Genomic DNA, 18,654 nt, shown 5'->3' with positions numbered 1-18,654 from the left:
TTTTATTTGTCGTTCTTCTTTTACATTCTTAATTGCGATTTTTTAGCTCTTGTTTTTAATTACACAAAAGAATTCGGCAAAGTCTAGCGGTCAAATGATACACACTGTCCCTTTAACTTTCACATAGAAGGGGGCGTAGGCACAAACCATTGTCTCCCGGGCCGCAGGTTTAAGACCCCCTGATGTATGGTAATTTCTGGGCAAGGAGAGATCACGTGACGCAATTACCTCAAGAATCGATCAAGATGTATAGCGCGCAATCCGCCAGCTCTGCGCGCGCCGACCAAGTTTAACAGCACCGGAGCCGGACGGCAGAAACGCCGAGAAGGAGGAGAAGAAGAGGGAGAGGAGGAAGGAGAAGAAGAAAAAGGAGAGGGGGAGAAAAGGAGAAGAAGAAGAAGAAGAAGGCGCCTCCTCCTCCTCCTCCCGCCGCCGCAGACATGACGGACTACGACGAGCGCGCTTCCAACATGTATCTACCCAGCTGCACTTACTACGTCTCGGCGCCCGATTTCTCTTCCGTCTCGTCCTTTCTTCCGCAAAGCACTTCTTGCCAAGTCAACTTCCCCTACGCGGCCAACATCGGACAACCCGTTCGCGAGGTCTCCTTCAGGGATTACGGACTGGAGCACCCCAGTAAATGGCACTACCGAGGCAATTACGCGTCCTACTACTCCTCGGAGGAGCTCATGCACCGGGATTTGATCCAGTCGTCTTACGGCGCAAACGGGGGTGGCGGAGGAGCGCCCCACCACCCGAGCGCCACCTCGCCCTGTAATCTTTTCCCCGGCGTGGGACGCAACGGGGTCCTGCCGCAGGGTTTCGATCAGTTCTTCGACGGGTCCAACCCGGAGAAGACCCCGTCCGAACCTCCTCCGCCGCCGCCGCCGCAACCGCCATCCAGGCAGAAAAGCGCCGAGGACGCCACCGGGGACTCCAAAGTAGACGCGGCGGGAAGCGTGGACGAGGACTCGTCGTCCAACTGCGGGGACAAGAGCAGTCAACAGAGTGGGTCCCCTAGTTCATTGTGGTCTATAGTCTAGTGTGGCCTCCCCCTTTCTTTATGAGGGGTTGAGCGCGTTAGGACAATGGTGTGTCCTTCGCCGTGGCCGCGCGAGCTCCCGCGCTGCTTTATAAGCATGCAAAGGCGTTTTATATCCCAATAAGATGTTCTTTACGGCTGTAAAGGTATTTACAATGGGAAACTGTTAAAACGGACGCGCACGCTCTCCCTGCTGCTTTGTAGGTTTATTTACATTTTTGCAGGCGTGTGTAAAATAGGCCACTTTGCTCTGTTTAGTTTATAGAATTTTTCGAATTAATTGCAGCGAACGGGTGATATTTCGTATTGCATGCCACACACACGCACATGTGTACACTCTTTCAACAAAGCAAGTGTGTAAACACTCCTTCATATGATGCAAATAATTTATCGTCTGCTTTTACTTTATATTCTAAAACAGTTCGCTTGTGACATATTTAAAATCGTGATTGAAAACAAATCCAAAATGATAATATAATTTCTAAAATGGCTTCACAGTATTACTCTGAAATCCCCCCTTGTTTTAAATTATATTAGACTTATTTCCCCACCCGTTGTGATTGAATTACCAAAATAGCCCCCCCAAACACCCCCTCCCATATATTTGCCTTGTTTTGGGTGTTGCCAAGCGTACATTCGTAAACAGACAGCGCCATGACACAAAATAAATGGATTGTGCAAGGCTGAATTTGGGGAGATAAACTCATTAGCCTGCTGGGACCCGGTGGCATTACTTTTATTGAGTCATGCTTCAATTGCGCATGCCTAGAAATGTGCGTCATGTACGCCAAAACATGAACCATGGAGAAAAACAATTAAATTATCTTCTTTTGTGATGCAAAAAAATCTATGTGTATGCATTTATTTACACAATTTGGTCATTATACGATAAGATGATTTTTTTCCCAAGTTAGTGTAAATTTAATTATATTTTGGGGAGTTGTCAGGGAACTACTTTGTGAATACAGAGCGTCCATTTTAAGAAACTTGAAAACAGAGGTAAATGTGTCAAAATACTGGATTATTGGATGCTGGATAATCGTATGTTGCTTATAATAAGGAGGAGAAAAGAGGAAAACTATTTCCCCCCTTTATTGGAAAATTATTTGCCTGCATTTTGAGCTACAGGTAATAGGAAACTAAGCGCATTTTTTTTTCAAAATATGTGAGTGAGTAGGTGGAATACGAGAATTACTAGAATTCAAAGTTTAACCAATATAAAGAAACGTAGGTGCCTAAAAATAGTAGATTACATGGTGTCTATTTTTATGTTCCTGAAATGATACAAAACAATTTTATGTGTGATATTTCATTGGACAAATATTGCGCCTGGATTTTTAGGCAGTGAAATTGGGGAACTACATTTTCAACCAGTGAAGTGAATATGCAAAAAATATTATAATTAAACTTCAAAACGTGATAGAAAAACAATGTCAGTCATTTAAAATAGTAGTGGCTAATCTTTTGTCACTGAGATAATAAAACGTTTTTATCTGGGAAAAATGAAAAAACTAAATCTGGGAAAACGTTTTTTTCTTTGGAAATATTTTTTAATTTTTGCATGACCAAAAGTAGGTAATATAAAAAAATCATCCACGTTAAGAGCGCAAATTTCTATTCAAAAACAGATAATAATAACAAACAAAAGTGTAAGTGATTAAAATGACATATGTTTCTCAAAATTGTGGATTTGATGGTGGCTACTTTTATGTTGTTGAGATGATAAAGCAAGATTTTCTGGGCGAAATAGGTGAAAATAAATTATATTATATAATTGTGATTTAACTTTTGCATTGGGTAAAATATGAAACACGTTTCAGGCAGTTCGAGTCATACATATACAACAAAAAAAAGACAACAAGAAGAAAACGTACATATTATATATTATATGAATTGTATTTTTCTGGGGGGGAAACGGAAAAATGAAAATAAGAGTTTCTTTTTTCATTGAAATAATTCTATTCCTGAATTTTTATGCTACTAAAATACTAAACTTAACACAGTTTTTCAAAAATATAAATGAATAAATACATAGATACACAATTAAAAATATAACCGATGCAACAGAATAGTGGATAAGTAGTTTGCTAATCTTGTGTTGCTGAGTTATATAATCTGAGAAAGGGGGGGGGGGGGTCATTTAGATTTAGAAAAAGTGAGTGGATTGTCCTTCAAAAATAGGAAGCCAACTATATTTTTCCGGCCATTTTAGAAGCATAGATATGTAAAAAAATAAAACAACAAAATCAATTGAAAATATAACTGAAAATAGGACAATAGTGGAAAAAAGTAGATTTTATGCTGATTAATTTTATGTTGCTAAAAATATCAAATATTATTTTCTTGAGGGGAAAGGAAAACACTCAATGGATGCAAATAAGTTTATTTTTTTCTTTGATTTTTTTTCGTGATACAGAAAACAGAAAATTATATTTTTCAACAATTTTAGGGGTATAAACATACGCACAAAAATGCAACAGCCTACACAAATGTCCACCCACATGGAAAATGAAGAATCTCTCCTCTCCCATTTATAATCCCTCCACTGTTTTCTTTTCTCCCCCAGCCTCGTCCAGCAAATCCCGTAAGAAACGCTGCCCCTACTCCAAGTACCAGATCCGAGAACTTGAACGAGAGTTCTTCTTCAACGTGTACATCAACAAGGAAAAACGCCTGCAGCTCTCCAGGATGCTCAACCTGTCCGACCGACAAGTCAAGATCTGGTTCCAGAACAGACGCATGAAGGAGAAGAAACTCAACCGCGACCGTCTACAATATTTCACCGGCAATCCCCTCTTCTGATATCCATAATTCTATTTCACAACACCAAAGACTTGCTAACCCCAGGCCGCCATGTATTCAAAGAAGGCGGTGCCGTCACATTTGCATTTATTTATTGACTTTCACCTCACCTGACTCTGAACAAACTTTTTTCCCCCTGGTATTATTTATTAGTGTGCGTGTGCGTTTAAAGAATGGATGTCTTGTGATGTCAAAAAAAACAAAAAGTAAATCTAAACACCAAGTAGCTGACATGGAAATTTTTTTCTTTTTTCCCGTTTTTCTTCTTTTTGGGTGCTTGGGGAGGAATGCAGCTTTTATTTCCTTTCTTTTCACACACTGGATTGTTTACTAAACCTTGAACCGTCTAGACACAATCATAAAAGCAGCTGTAAACGGCTAAATAAGGGGCTATTGGACTTTGGAGACCCCGCCTCTCCTCTTCACAGTTTCTCCAAATGCAGACCTCCTTTCCCTTGCCTCAAAGTACATTTTGGAATATGCAAGGAGGTGAAAACATCATGTTTTTGTTTATTTTGGAGGGGGGAAGGGGTCATGTTTGTCATCCAACTTGCAGCAACGTGGACTTGAGTTTTCACAATGGACGTGAGTTTGACTTCCTCATTCGAATATTCTAGTATTTTTTGTTCAAACGAGCTTACAGGTACGTTATTACGAGTGCAGAGGGGGGAAGGGTGTATTTTATCCCGAGGGGTGATGAACACGAAATTTGACAAAGCGTTTAATGATGTGAAATGACACTAACAACTGTTGCACGGCGTTTCCCAATTTAGCCACCAGAGGGCAGTGTGGTAGTTTTGGAGAATTGGATGGAGCCGTTGAATATGAGAACTAATTCATATATGTTGACATGTGTTGGCTTTGGGGTTCATTTTCAGCTCTAAATATGTGAATATACATGTATGTATAAAAAAACAAAATCTTATTTAATTTTCGCATTTATGTTCTCTCTTGAAAATCAATGTACAGGGTGCACGTATTGTATACCAAATACGTCACAACATATTCTAAAATGTGATATTTACTCAAAATGTACGTACAATCTTATTTTTCCTTTTTTTTACTTCAACGCACAAACTTTTCTGATGCTGGGATTTTTTTGGGGTGAGGATTCCTTAGCGAGCCTCAAATGTAACGACATAAAAGCGATTGTAATGTTGGACTCGATGCAAAAAATGTCGACTACACCCAGGATTGTATTTTGCTTTGAGACGTGTTTAAAAATGAAGTGTGCAAATATACTCATTGGTATCATGATATTATGTTTTTATTGTTTGTCTTTGGTGTTTTTCTGTGTGTGTGTATGTGTGTGTGTGTGTGTAGGGGGGCGTGAGTCGTTACACGTGAGGGAAAAATAAAAACTATACAGAACAGTTTGGCCTTCACCATAAAGAAAAACAAATTTAAATAGATGGAAATTGTAAAATCAAAAGAGAAGTCCAACTGCATCATTCATATATTTACAACAATTTTAACAACGTTTCCCTCTTTAATCTAACCTACTTTAAAATCTCGAAATATAACAAAACTAGCATTTAATCTGATTGAAAATAGCAAAAAAGATAAACTAAATAGCAAAAAAGATAAACTAAAGTTCAATTTTCCATGCATTCCAAAAATCACAATGCAAACAAAACAATGCGTTGTACGTCCATGCGTGTATATATATATATATATATATATATATATATATATATATATATATATATATATATATATATATATATATATATATATATATATATATATATATATATATATATATATTCAAACCCTACAATTTTAAATTAATTCGAGACCTAAATTGTCTAAACCAACGCAGAAAATGTACAAGTCATGTTTATTTGTATAGCCCTTAATCACAAAGAGTACACACAAATAATGTAAATATACGCACTTGATTACAAAGAGTGCTACAAACTTTAATTGTTATTTTATTCCTGTATTATAAAATAAATTTCATGCCAAACAAAACAGTTGCCTATCAAAATATGCAACATAATTTCTAGTTTGCTAAGGTTGTGTGTGGTGAAAGATAAAAAATAAAAGGGTTTTCAAGTAAAATACCCTGGTGAAGTTGATTCAGTTTTATTTTATTTTAAGTACATTATTTAAGCTATTTTGCTTTAATTAATATAATGCTTTTTTCCTTTTTTTAATTTTACTGTATTTATACCTAGTCTGTGATCAATAATAACAGTGTTTCCAAGTAAAATACTTTGGCGCTCATGACAGCTATATCTTTTTTAGGTAAAGCACTTCAATGATTTATATTTTTTAATTATTGTATTATTTTAATGTATTTTGTACCTAGCCTGTAAAATACTACAATACTTTCTTTTGAATTTCACAACAACGAAATTAGATATAACACGTGTTTTACCTGGTTGTGTTTCAATTTAAACTCTACGATTTAGCTTCGTTTGCTGTATCATTGTGTAGTTATTCAGACGTAAAAATCCATTATTTCAACAATAAATAAATAATTTTAGCCTTCAAAAATACAATTTGACTTCAGAACATTACATTTTTAACAAATTGAATAATATGAGATTTAATAATATATTGCTTTCCCTTTTACATGACTAATAACTGCAGTTCCTCGTATCAGGTGATAAGGAACATGACCAACACAACGCTGCACCTATTTACTCACAGCAAGATAGACTATCTCGAATAAAAACTACTAAAATGTTTCCTTTGCTTAGCACATAAATAACACTGACAATTGTTTCAGTATTTTTCTTAGTTCTTTCAGTAAATCAGTCTTGCTTATGGTATGTAGCAGGATATCTAGAAGAAAGTCACGAAAACAAATATTTAATAGTTAAAAAGCGGCTTGACAAACTTTCCTTATTGCCATTTTAGTGAAGCAAGCAAAGGGATTACACATGGCGCTCCGGGGTAAATGCTATGAATACTTTAAATAGAAATATAAGATAGAAGACTGCCTGGATAAGTAGACAAATATTTTTGAAATGAGTGCGTGGAGACCTAAGGCCTAAGGCCTAAGTTCTAATAATAGTACAATGAAAGAATGGTGCAATGAAAAGAAGTATGTAGTTCATAGTTATGCACGCTTGTTTACGGTGGTGATGGCCCTGGACTTGAGAGTATTACTTTTATCAGCAAAATGGCTCATGTTTTTCAGAAAGAATATTTAAATGTTTTATTTGATTAGACAATATTTCTTTTTTCTGCCCTCCTATCACGACAATGCCGCAAATGTGTTCTCTATAGTACCGCCAGGCCACAAACACAACAATCCCCTCTCTCCCCCTCCTCAATTCCGCCTGAACCAATTTCAAGTGCTGGTTCTAGGTGTCGCTGCAGACTGCGCCTTGCATGATTCGACCGCGGCGCGTGTCAAGGCCACTTTCAAAGATTATTGGTGGGTTTATCATGTGGTTTGCGCACGCGCACACACGCATAGCGCTTTGCAGACATGTCAGCTTCCTGACGGCTGCTTCAAAATGTCCCTCACGGGTACCGATTCGGCTGCAGCGAACCCATTTCTAATGGATCCCTTCGCGTACGCGCCGGATTACGCACTGCAAACTTGCGGCCCGGTGCCGCCCAAAAGAGAAATCGGGCACCAGAATTCGACTACGAGCTTTCCCTCGTACTTCAACCACCAGTGGGCCGAACCGGGCCGGGCGTGCCGACTTGCAGAGGCGCCTGTAAGTGTCTACGCGCAGGGTATCAAGGAGGAAGGTTGCGAGTTCAACGACAAACGCGCAAGAACTCCTGCGTATTCGCCTCTTGCAGCCGAACCGAACCGAGCAGAGGTCCCAGTCCCGGGTTATTACCGACTAGGTCAAACGTACCCTGGCGCGGGACAGCTGCAGCAATACCTGCAGCCCAATCCGGCCTTGACGCATTTGGATCAAATTGGGCCCCCAACAAAGGACGCGCCGGTGCGCAGTCCGGTGGAAGGGAGCCCGTCCAGCGTGGAAGAAGATGCAGAAGAAGAAGAGGAGGAGGAGGAAGAGGAGGTGGGGAAGACGAGATCCAGTCCCGAGCTGCCGGTGCCGAGGGACGGCAAAGGTGGGTTTGGCCTGCGGCCTCGTAAAAAAAACGAAAATAAAACACAAACAAGCCTCCGCAGTCGTAATCTTTAATGAGAGGCTTTGGTGCGCGCACACGGGCGCGCATTCTTTCTGGTGTGCGGGGATACTTTGCCTATTTTACACCACCTATTTCTTTTATCCCCACACCCCCCGAAAAAATCTACAACATTTGTATTTTTTCCTTAACTTTAAAGTAAACTAGTTTTGAATGCAATGTTTACAAAATTAAACGTGTATTTTTCTTTTCTTTTGACAAAAAGACATAGGCTCAATGTTGCACATTTTTTGGAATGTACAGTGTAAAATGAGAATTATTAGCCCTTGGGGGGCGTTTTTTTCCCCCTAAAACGAAGCCAAATGTTTGCAACCTTCTTATGTTATACTGTAGAAAAGTTTCAGGGTGATAGGCGGCTAAATAGAAAAAAATATGTTAAAAAAGTAGTGAAAACTGAGACGATGTGATTAGTTATTTTTATTTGTTTCCCATCAATTCATTTAGACAAGAAGAGGAACAAATCCTGAAGATTTAGAATTAGATTAAAATAAAACCAAAAAAGGAAACAAACGGATGAATTCATAAAAACCTAAAAAGAAAACGATTAAAACGATTAAAAGTAAAGTAAAAAAGTATATCGTTTAATCATTGTCACATAAAATAGTTTCTTTTTTTTCTCTTTGGACTTTTATATCTATATATCTTAAAGAATTTGATGTCATGAGGATATTTTGTATGTACACTATAGTGACGTCACACGATAATGTACATACACAGTAGGTGACGTCACATTAGAATCTAACGGCTGCGCGCTATAGGCATGTGAGCTATAATTTGAAACACTTGGAAATTTGAGTATTTGTGGGTGTCTATAGGGGGGTGGTTGGTAACTCACACTCAAAATAACAATAAAATGAAGAGGTGTTTTACTATTACATTTCAAGATAGGCATTGCGACCGTTTGTTTAATCTTTAATGTATGTGAACAATGAAATAATTGTATATTACCAATACCTGCAATAGCGTCATATATATACATATGTTTTATCTTATTTAGATAATAATATGACAACAAAATGCTGTACTCTTTTTTATTTCTAGGTCTGAACCTTTTTAATCTTCGCTAAGAGTTTCTATGACGTGCAAGGAACTGAAATATAAATATTAGAATCCTTTAGAGTCTTGGGAATTACACATAAAAAACAAAAATCATCAAAGTAGGTTGAGATTGGTACCCTTTATGGTTGAATATTTTCCACCCACCAAGTCTTGACTTTTACCACACTTTGGCTTGGGAAAATATGTAAATCATACACAAATAGTCTTTTTTTAAACTGTGTTTGTATTACTCGAATTTGCTCACCACCCTTGACAGTAATCCGATTTTATTTCATCCTTTTTTCCTTATAAGTAACAAAAATTGGATGGAAGGAGTTGACGTTCCAAGACTTTGGATTATTTTTAACAGTTTACACGGTAACTAGGACTAAGAAGTACAACTTCTGTTTTTAAGATTTTTTTCTTTGATTACTTTTTGATGGTAACGGGATTCCTATTTTTTATATACATGAGGCACAAGTGGAATTGTTTACCGTTCCAATTTTGGAAGAGTATGTTCACTGTGCTTATATTTAGACGTACTGTCGTGTACATTGATTGCTCCTATGGCCACTTTAACTTGTATTGACCTTTACAATTTTAAACAAAAATAAAAATTTTTGGGGAAAGAAATACATCTACTGTGTGTGCGAAAATATCACAAAACAATCAAGGTAATGTAGAAAGTATAAAACTTTAAAAACACTTGGGTCAACAATGGGACAGAACCAATAATTAGATGATTTGGCCCAAATTTCTGGGTCCTTTTATAAAAACAACCCAAGTGTTTCGGGGTGTTCTAAACAGAATCACCCATACTGTTTAGTATAAAATCAATCAATTTTGAGGGGTGATATTTTCAACAAATAAGGTATATTTATATTGAATTCTTTTGTATAAAAACAGAAACACTACACAAATTTTGTGTTTTTTTCTGAAAAAAGAACACACTATATTGTATTGGGATGGTGAATTTCTGTTTTTCTATTTTTAACACAACTTTATTTTCAGAGTGAAGTTTTACTATATTTTATAGCCTTTATTTTAACTCTGAAGCAGTTAAATGCAACCCTGTTTGGGACAAAAATGGACCACCCAGTTTCTTGGGTTGATTTGAACAAACATCCCCACAAATGTTCAATCATGTTTTAGGTTTTTGTACAAAAGAGTTCTGCATAGAAAAGAGTATCTTTGTTTGATATGAAATAGAAAAAACAATTGGCTTTTTTGTTGTTGCTGAAAGAACCCAAACAATCGGGGTTATTTTTTATGTAAAACAACCCAGGAAAATGGGGCAAATTGACCCAAGGGTTGGGTAGTTCTCTTTTTCTGACCAAGTGTTTTAAGAGTGCAATTGCTTTCCTTTCAAGTGCACGTGGAACTATCCTTTGTTCTTTTAGTCAGGAAGTGTCAGATGCTCAGGGCGCGTCTTAGTTCTTCTCACAAATGGACTGAGGCTAATTCAGGGTAGTATGCAGTTTAAGTTGGATCAATTATGACACTAGTGCTTCAACATTTTTGCTACGACTTAACACCCTAAAAACAACTGGGACCCGTTCCAAAAAAAAAACTAAATTCAAGTTCCCAAAACCTGCTCTTTGCACGAACTTGATTCAATATTTATGCTGTTTTGGTAAAAAAAATGGTTTATTTCGTACACAACTGGGCAATTTGGGTTGTTTCTGAGTATTCATTGGAGGAAGGTGCAAACTCCGAATATTTACTCTCTTGAACCTGCTCATATCTTGACAACTGAGTTCAAAACTTGACCCCAAAACCGGGACAAAGCAACGTAATTCCTACGTCGCGACCAAAATTAACTCAGGAAACTGCTTGGTCAAAAAAAGTGTGATTAACGGGACCAATTGATGAAACAAACCCAACTTAGTTTATTTCATAGATGCAAAACACAACGTTATTCCAACATTGGCCAAAGATAGGGTATTTATGACTGTATAGGGTTTTCTCTCAAGGGATTGGCACCACCAGGCTGTACTAGCCCAACAGACACCACAGGAAATGTTGCCCCTACAGCTGTAGTGGTGAAGGGATCCAACCAACCGACCCCTCAGCCTACAACTGTCCCAAAAATTCCGCCACTTGCTCCTTGCATTAACTCAATTTAAGTATTGTTTTTTTTTTTAGACCAAAACTTGTCCTAATTTGCACACAACAGGGCAGACAAATGAGAAATAATCTTTGTATATACCACCCAACCTTCTTAGTAGTTGTATAATTTGCACAAATTGGGTTACTATCTTCAGGTAACAGGGTTAATTATTTGGACCCAGCAGACTGGGTTTCATACGTAAGGATCTATTCTGTTGCTATTTTGAACATTGTGTGACAAGCACTCTCTAAACTACCTATTTTGTCGTTAATACTATCCAAAATTGTGTCTGTGTTTAAATAATTGCTGGAATGTATGACCCCAATTGGGTTGTTGTTTCTTGCCTTGCTATCTTAACAAGTTATTTTGCATGGCCAAGGATTTTGAACAAATTTTTTTTTGTGCCATACAATTTATCTAACACATTTTGACACACATAGTGCTTTTGAGTCCTGAATTGGGTATATATAAGTTACCTAGAAAATTATCTACTTTGAGCAGTTGTCAGCTGAACACTGAGTCATAAAGAATCAAAATTGAACCAATGTTGGACTAACCTGCTAATTTATAACTAAAAACGAAACAAAGATTTGTCTGGTTCCTCAGTCAGTATATGAATAATTGCCTAAATACGGTTAATTTTCGGCTGAGCAAGTTTGAGTGTTATTTTTCTGGCTCGGCAGCAATCTGATTACTTTTCTCCTCGTTTGGGGTCATTTTGGGGGATTAAGCAGACTACACTCTAAAAACACTGGTCGCAAATGGGATCAACCCAATCATTGGTTGAATTCAACTAACTTTTCTGGGTTGTTTTTACCAAAAATTAGCCAACTGTAAGGAACAAAATGACCCAGACCGCTTAGTGTAAAATGAAAAAAATTTGGGGGTCTTATTTGAAACAATAATACACTTTTTGAAATAATTATCTTCTAGAAACAACTAAAAAATTACACTGTGTTTGGGGTTTTGTTTAAACAAAACAATGCAGAAAATTGAGTTAAATCAAACCAAGTATTAGATTGGGCCATTTGGACCCAATTTTCCGTATCGTTTTACAAAAAACAACCCAATTTTTGAGACTTTCTAAAGCAAATAACCTAGATTTTTTTAGTATGAATAAATCAATCCTTTTTTTAAACAAAATTCTTCTTTTTGTAGGGTTCTGTCGTAAAAAAAAAATATTTCCTGTGTTTTTTCTGAAAACAACAAACGACGTTGAGGTTGAAAGTTGAAATTCGTAACTTCAAAATATTCTACATGCTGACGCCATCTTCTGGCTGATAACAACGTTGCGGCCTCTGTCAAACTGCTTCTTTGACTTGGCACATACGTGTGTCCATTAGAATTGCCCAAGTTAACTCTTCTTTTTATATTTTGGGGGGTTTGTAGTTGTCCTTTGGGCTGTATTTCCAACAATCCTTTTCCTACTTTCACCATTTTCATCCTGGAATAAAAAAAAAAACTGCAGGCACACACGTGAAATCACTCTACCCCATGCCCCTGACTCATGCCCTCCAGCCTAATGCTCTCCATGGGTTGAACAAAGATGAAAAAAGTAAGATAAAAGCAGATAGGCGCGGTGAATCAAACATATATAGAGGCTCTTTAAATTCTGTTGGGCATTGTTTACGCAAAAATAGAGAAAATATTGCATTTTAAACTTATCAAGGACACCTCCAGGGTTATTTTAATTGTTTTTAGACTGTAAAATATTACTTGTTGTGAATTTGCACCAGTCTCCACTGAATGCTGTCAAAAAAAAACTGGATCGAATGGGGTCAAATACTAAAATTACCCCCCACATTTTTTTTTCTCTTTTGAGAAAAAAAGGTTTGATATAGTGAACTCATAGTATTTGTTGGACTCAGCACTGGATTAGCTAATCAACAAAGGGTGTACTTTGGATTCAAACAAGATGACGTCTATGTTCCATCATGCTTTTGTTTTTCCTTGTAGAGCACAAGCCCAACCCCCAAAGCGGCAGCTGGTTGACAGCCAAGAGTGGGCGCAAGAAGCGTTGTCCCTACACCAAACACCAAACGTTGGAGCTGGAGAAGGAGTTCCTGTTCAATATGTACCTGAGCCGAGAGCGCCGTTTGGAGATCAGCAGGAGTGTCAACCTGAGCGACAGACAGGTCAAGATCTGGTTCCAGAACCGCAGGATGAAGCTCAAGAAGATGAGCCGGGAAGGTCGAGCGCAAGAATTGAACTGCAATCTCACCTTCTCATGAATTAGCCACTGGATTCTGTCGTCACTTCGATCAAATACTGTTGACATTATGTGGGTGCCCTCAGATGCGAGACACGCTCAAATCGAATCATCAGTTCCTATTGAATCGAATGCAAATGTCATTAATTGGTTCCAACCTGGAAACATTTTTCTTTTAAATGAACTCCATCAAGTTGGTATCAAAACATTTGGTACTACCCAAAAAACGAATAGACTGGGTTCACGATACACTCCAGTTAGGTCAAAAACAACCCAAAGGTCCGACACACCAGGTTGTTTAATATGATGCAATTTCCTGTGCTATTTCCCATCAAAATGGGTTGTTTTAGTTTTGAACTATGTGGCAAATCGGGTTGTTTTAAAAATTGGGTCATCTTGTCTAAAGCACATGGAAAACATGCTCTGTTTCTTCAAAGTAGTGCCCACAATGGCGGTTAGAACTTTTGTTCTTTTGGGGGGTTAAAGGCAATTTAAAAGTCAGGTTATTCTGTTTAAAGCCGATTTCTCTATTTTTTGATGTGAAAAAGAATTGCAAAATTTAGTTTTGGGGTCAAAAATACCACCCCAGAAATCGTGATGTGTTGTTTTAAATAATAACCCAAACATTGTTCGAAATAAGCCGTAGCATTTGGGCTATTTTATACCAAAACCTTGAAAAGTTGTCAATTTCTTTTGTTTTTTTTGACCAATTTGTTTTTGTTTTGTTTTGTTTTTTGAGTGAAGTGTTATTTATGTCTGTAAATATTTATTATTTAAGTGTGTCTGGGTCAATTTTGATTAACGTTTCAAGGTCATTTAGACTAAACAATTCCCCAAAATGATCCAATTTGCATCAAACAGTCCAAGAAATGTGTTGTTTTGTCATGAAGAAATAAAAAAAAAACATCTGGACCTAACTGGAATAGCTCAACATCATTATGCACTTTGGGTTAAGAAATAAATTAGGTATTTTTATTTCCTTTTTCGTTTTGAGGTTTTAATTCTGACTGCAGCACAGATAAATACAAAAACAATACATCCCAATCAAATTATCTGCTATTTGTACGCCCGTTCAGACCACTGGGAGGCAGCACTGCATACTACAAAGGAAAACAATATTTGTATTCTGTTACTTAAAAATGTGTTACAATCATACGATTCATTTCCCAAATTATAACATTTTGTTTGCTTTATTATTATGAATCTGCAGGTGCTGCGCCACCATTTGTGTTCAAGGGTGGAAAACTGTCCATTGATGCTAACTGCTATCAGGTCTGCAGCAGTTTCTCAATTTAGCTAATGGGTACGTTATTAATAAATTAAAATAAAATAAAATGATATTTGATACGTCACCTGGAAGCAGCAAATAGATGTTTTGTATTAAAACGTTCATTTTTTTGCAATAAAATCGAGTACACTGCCATACAATGGATTCCAAGCAAAACAATTAAATACAATAAACAGTGTCACTCGTATCTCAAAGTACCACTTTTCTACATTTTTTTGTTTCTTTGATCCCTTTTTTTGGAGCTCTTAAAATATTTCCCCCACAATAATCACCAGTTGAGGACAATGTCATATATTTTACATAAAACAATGAGAAAAACAAGTTGGTACTCAAGTTCAGTAGAATATTTTAATTGCCATGTCTGTAACTGTAACTGGAATGATAATCATAGATTGCATCACACTTATTGAGAATCGTGAATTAAATATATTATTAACACTCCATTTGGTGTTAATGACACATACATAGTTTTATGGTTATTTCCGAATCGGTTTTGTTTGTTTCACTTGGCCTCTGGAGTATCCAAATAAGGTCACCAAAATAAACCAAACAGGATGTTGCCATGAAACTATATTTGTTTACCACACCCAACTCCCATGCACCCCTAAAAAAAAATGAACTGTAAAATGTTATGTACCTAATAAAGTGGCCACCGGGTATAGATTTCTGTATAGAAAAGGTTTGGATCAACTTGATTTTCCAGTGTAGTTTTGATGTATTGTGTGTCAAGTACAAATATGTTCCCACTGACTTGTGAATGGACTAAAAAAAGAGGAAAGAAAAAAATGAATCACGTGAGTTTGTGTTGCATGTGTGTGGCATGTACAGTCAAATGCAATAAAATGATAAACTGTGCTGTAATTCTCTTTTTTTAAAATTTAAATTCTTATTTAATTAAATCAAATGTATACACTGTAGTACAAAGGTTTGGAGTCGCTTAGAAATTTTAATTCTTTGACGAAAGCGGACTTTAAAGGGTATATACATATTCAAATAAAAATTCTTATTTCTAACCTTCTCAGTGTCTTGACTATATTTTTAATTGTTTTGCAATCCATTCAATTAATAAATAAAGTGTGACTTTTCATGGAAAACACAAACTTTTCTAGCTGACCCCAAACCCGTGAACGGTAGTTTGTATAGATAAAAATGCCAACACTAAAAAATAAATTAATTGTGTATTTTTGTTATTTTATGCGATTAAAAAACACAGCAAAAAGTTAAAAATGAGTAAAGTAGAACAGATTATACTTCTTTGTTAATGTAACACGAAGATACCGTAACATTTTTTTGCTTCTTCGTGACAATTTAATATAATTATTGTAACATAAATAAATAAATAGTTACAGAGAATCGAATAACATTATGCGCATATTGAGTTAAAGTGGTATAAATGATCAAATAAATCAATAATCGAATTATTTGCTGAATAATCAGAACGTGAATCGATCGTAAGCTTAAATTTGAACAAAACACGTTTTTATAGTTGGTTTATTCTTGTTTTTAAAAAATACATCATTTAAATCGTGTAACGCACTTCCTCGAGTGTGTTATTTTATCACAAAAAGCAACCCATAAAACATTTAATGATGCACATTTATTAAGCTTGTATAACACAGCTGATAGAACACTATTTTCAGGTAATATTTTACTACCGCTTATTATGAATTATCAAAAAATATAGTAAACAAATTTGATGTTTCAGGTTGATTGAAAGAACGACGTCTGATATGATTATTTACTCACAACCTGTTATTACATCTATTTTACGAGCGTTCTCCAGGTCTATAAAGTTTTTTTAATGACTGAACAAGCGCCAAATATCCAGGCGCGTGCACCGAGCGCGTTCTCGCGAGTGTCCGGAAGTTAACTAATTGTTGACCCAACATGGAGTCGTGTTTATTTTCCGTTGAGTACAAACATGATCGAAAAAAGAACAAAAAAAGTAAAAACTGGTGCAAAAAAGGGTAGGCTCGATTTCCTGGCAGTTTTGGGATATACGATCACGTGACGTGCACAACCAATCCGTGCACATGCAGGCCAGCAAAAATACTCTGATTGTTCAGAGAGGAGCTTCCCCTAACAGTACGAGTCGTTTTATTTTCTGCGCTCGCATCAAACAAAATAATAAGAATGTCCTCGAGCGGTGCACTTGCTGGCTGTTACGCAGACGCAATTCTGGAGGAGGACGGGTACGGGTCCCGCTTCATGCCACCCATGGCCCCCTCTAGGTCGGAGCACCACGCCGACTTTCCCGCTTGTAACTTCGCCCCCAAATCGGCTGCCGTTTTCCCCGCGTCGTGGCCTGCGGTTCCCCGACCGGGGCTTTATCACCACCCTTACGCACACCAACCGGACCCACGATACGTCGGATCTCGACCCTGGATGGACCCGACGCACGGCCTGGTCCCACGCTTCGCTGGATTCCAAGCGGGGCGACGTGAGCCGTGCGCCCCCAAGCCAGAACTGTCCTTGCCTAAGATCTGCGACGACAAGCCGTGTCGGGAACCTCCAAGTCGGGCTTTAGTCGAGGATCTCACCGAGGGTCCGGAAAGGACGCAGAGTGGAAGTGATCTTTCCAGCTACAGTGAGCCCAAAGAGGAGAAACAACTCGACCCGAGTAAGTATAAAGCATGCAAATAGCCCCTCGGTGCTGATTTATAACCCGCCTGCGTAAAACAGGATGTTTTACTGACCCATAAAAGTGTCCTGACTCCAAACCGTTGTCCAGTCCTCACAGAACCCATCTTATTTTCTAGACTTTCTAAAACATTCCCCACTTTTTTCCCCCCAATAATTTCTCGATATGATGTTTTTAAGCACCCTAATCCAACCTTGCTGATTTCAGGCAACCCAGCAGCGAACTGGATCCACGCACGGTCCAGTAGAAAAAAGCGCTGCCCCTACACCAAGTACCAGACCCTAGAACTTGAAAAGGAGTTCCTGTACAACATGTACCTGAGCCGGGACCGGCGCTACGAAGTGGCCCGAATATTGAGCCTGAGCGAGAGGCAAGTCAAGATCTGGTTCCAGAACCGCAGGATGAAAATGAAAAAGTTGAACCGGGAAAGAGGCGGCAAGGAGCAGTTATAGGACATTTTTTTCGGGGGTTGGGATTGTTTTTTTTTAAATTGAAAGCACTATTTTGGCTATTTTATTTCAACGTACGCACCCTGAGACACTTTGGATCAGTTCTGTCAACTGGATTTGGCGACAAAAAGGGAAGTGTGCGCGTGTTTGTACGTCGTTTTGAGTTGTATATAAAGATTTCTTTTTTTCTGTATGAATTTGTTGGATTTTTGTGTTGGCGATGACGTATGAGGAGCGTAATAGCGTGCATCAAAATTGTTTGTGTGTTTGAGTGCGTGTGCGCCACATGCACACGTGTGTTTGTGCGTCTTTTGGTATGTGCTATTTTTTCTACTATATTTTTAATTTTTATTTTTTACTGGACAGTATTTTAGGATCAATACATCCCATGTAATATTCCAGTGAGTTTGTATGCGGTGTGTGCGTCTCTGCGTGCGTGCATGTGTGTGTGCGTGTGTGTGTGTGGGTGAAGGTGCACGCTACGTGTTTCACTTTACATTTTCATTGTTCATTTTTAGATTATTAGATTCTTCCTAGGATATATTCATTGACATTTTTGGGGATTAATAAATCTAATGTGTGTGTTTGAATGTATGCGTGTGTGTGGCTATATATGCTATTTATATTATTTCTTATTTTTACCAAAATTTTTAAATTAATACATCCGATATCATAAGTTTATGTGTGTGCATGTGAGCACTTCACGTTTTACTGTATAGTTTAGTTTTTCATGATTCATTTTTAGGATTATTACCTACAAAGTTGGATGTATTAATGAATATTTTTTAATTTAACACATCGAATTTAAGCGTGTGTTTGTGTGCTGGGGTGTGTGTTTTTGTGTTAGTATGTTGGTGCTATTCATTTTACATGCCAATTTAATTTTATACTGTATATTTTTAGCATCAATGCTATTAAAATCATACTATTCATACGCACGTGAATATATA

The 18,654-nt window shown here is 37.4% G+C and overlaps 3 protein-coding genes across 3 annotated transcripts; all 3 read left to right on the top strand.

The window, feature by feature from the left end:
• The first annotated feature begins 440 nt into the window (after positions 1-440).
• On the top strand, positions 441-3,967 carry hoxd11a (homeobox D11a). The gene is made up of 2 exons (XM_088352771.1): positions 441-1,008; positions 3,609-3,967. Exons 1-2 carry the CDS (start codon positions 441-443, stop codon positions 3,842-3,844), a joined length of 804 nt encoding a protein of 267 aa, XP_088208897.1. The 3' UTR covers positions 3,845-3,967.
• Positions 3,968-7,305: 3,338 nt separating this feature from the next.
• hoxd10a (homeobox D10a) lies at positions 7,306-14,261 on the top strand. Its single transcript, XM_088352884.1, has 2 exons — positions 7,306-7,891; positions 13,074-14,261. The coding sequence occupies exons 1-2, from the start codon at positions 7,318-7,320 to the stop codon at positions 13,346-13,348; spliced, it is 849 nt and encodes a 282-aa protein (XP_088209010.1). The 5' UTR covers positions 7,306-7,317; the 3' UTR covers positions 13,349-14,261.
• A 2,486-nt stretch (positions 14,262-16,747) lies between these two features.
• On the top strand, positions 16,748-17,707 carry hoxd9a (homeobox D9a). The gene is made up of 2 exons (XM_088352807.1): positions 16,748-17,234; positions 17,463-17,707. Exons 1-2 carry the CDS (start codon positions 16,748-16,750, stop codon positions 17,705-17,707), a joined length of 732 nt encoding a protein of 243 aa, XP_088208933.1.
• Positions 17,708-18,654: the final 947 nt, after the last annotated feature.

The sequence above is a fragment of the Urocampus carinirostris genome, chromosome 14, assembly GCF_059441175.1.
Source record: "Urocampus carinirostris isolate Australia breed hairy pipefish chromosome 14, RoL_Ucar_1.0, whole genome shotgun sequence".
NCBI lineage: Eukaryota > Metazoa > Chordata > Actinopteri > Syngnathiformes > Syngnathidae > Urocampus > Urocampus carinirostris.
The sequence above is the reverse complement of the archived record's forward strand: the minus strand, read 5'-3'. Positions and strand labels throughout refer to the sequence as shown.

Bases quoted from the DNA above. Each gene is read 5' to 3' on its own strand.
- hoxd9a (XM_088352807.1), top strand. From the start codon at position 16,748: ATGTCCTCGAGCGGTGCACTTGCTGGCTGTTACGCAGACGCAATTCTG. The intron at 17,235-17,462 runs GTAAGTATAAAG...TGCTGATTTCAG, and splicing joins GGAGAAACAACTCGACCCGA to GCAACCCAGCAGCGAACTGG.
- hoxd10a (XM_088352884.1), top strand. From the start codon at position 7,318: ATGTCCCTCACGGGTACCGATTCGGCTGCAGCGAACCCATTTCTAATG. The intron at 7,892-13,073 runs GTGGGTTTGGCC...TTTTCCTTGTAG, and splicing joins GGTGCCGAGGGACGGCAAAG to AGCACAAGCCCAACCCCCAA.
- hoxd11a (XM_088352771.1), top strand. From the start codon at position 441: ATGACGGACTACGACGAGCGCGCTTCCAACATGTATCTACCCAGCTGC. The intron at 1,009-3,608 runs GTGGGTCCCCTA...TTTCTCCCCCAG, and splicing joins GGACAAGAGCAGTCAACAGA to CCTCGTCCAGCAAATCCCGT.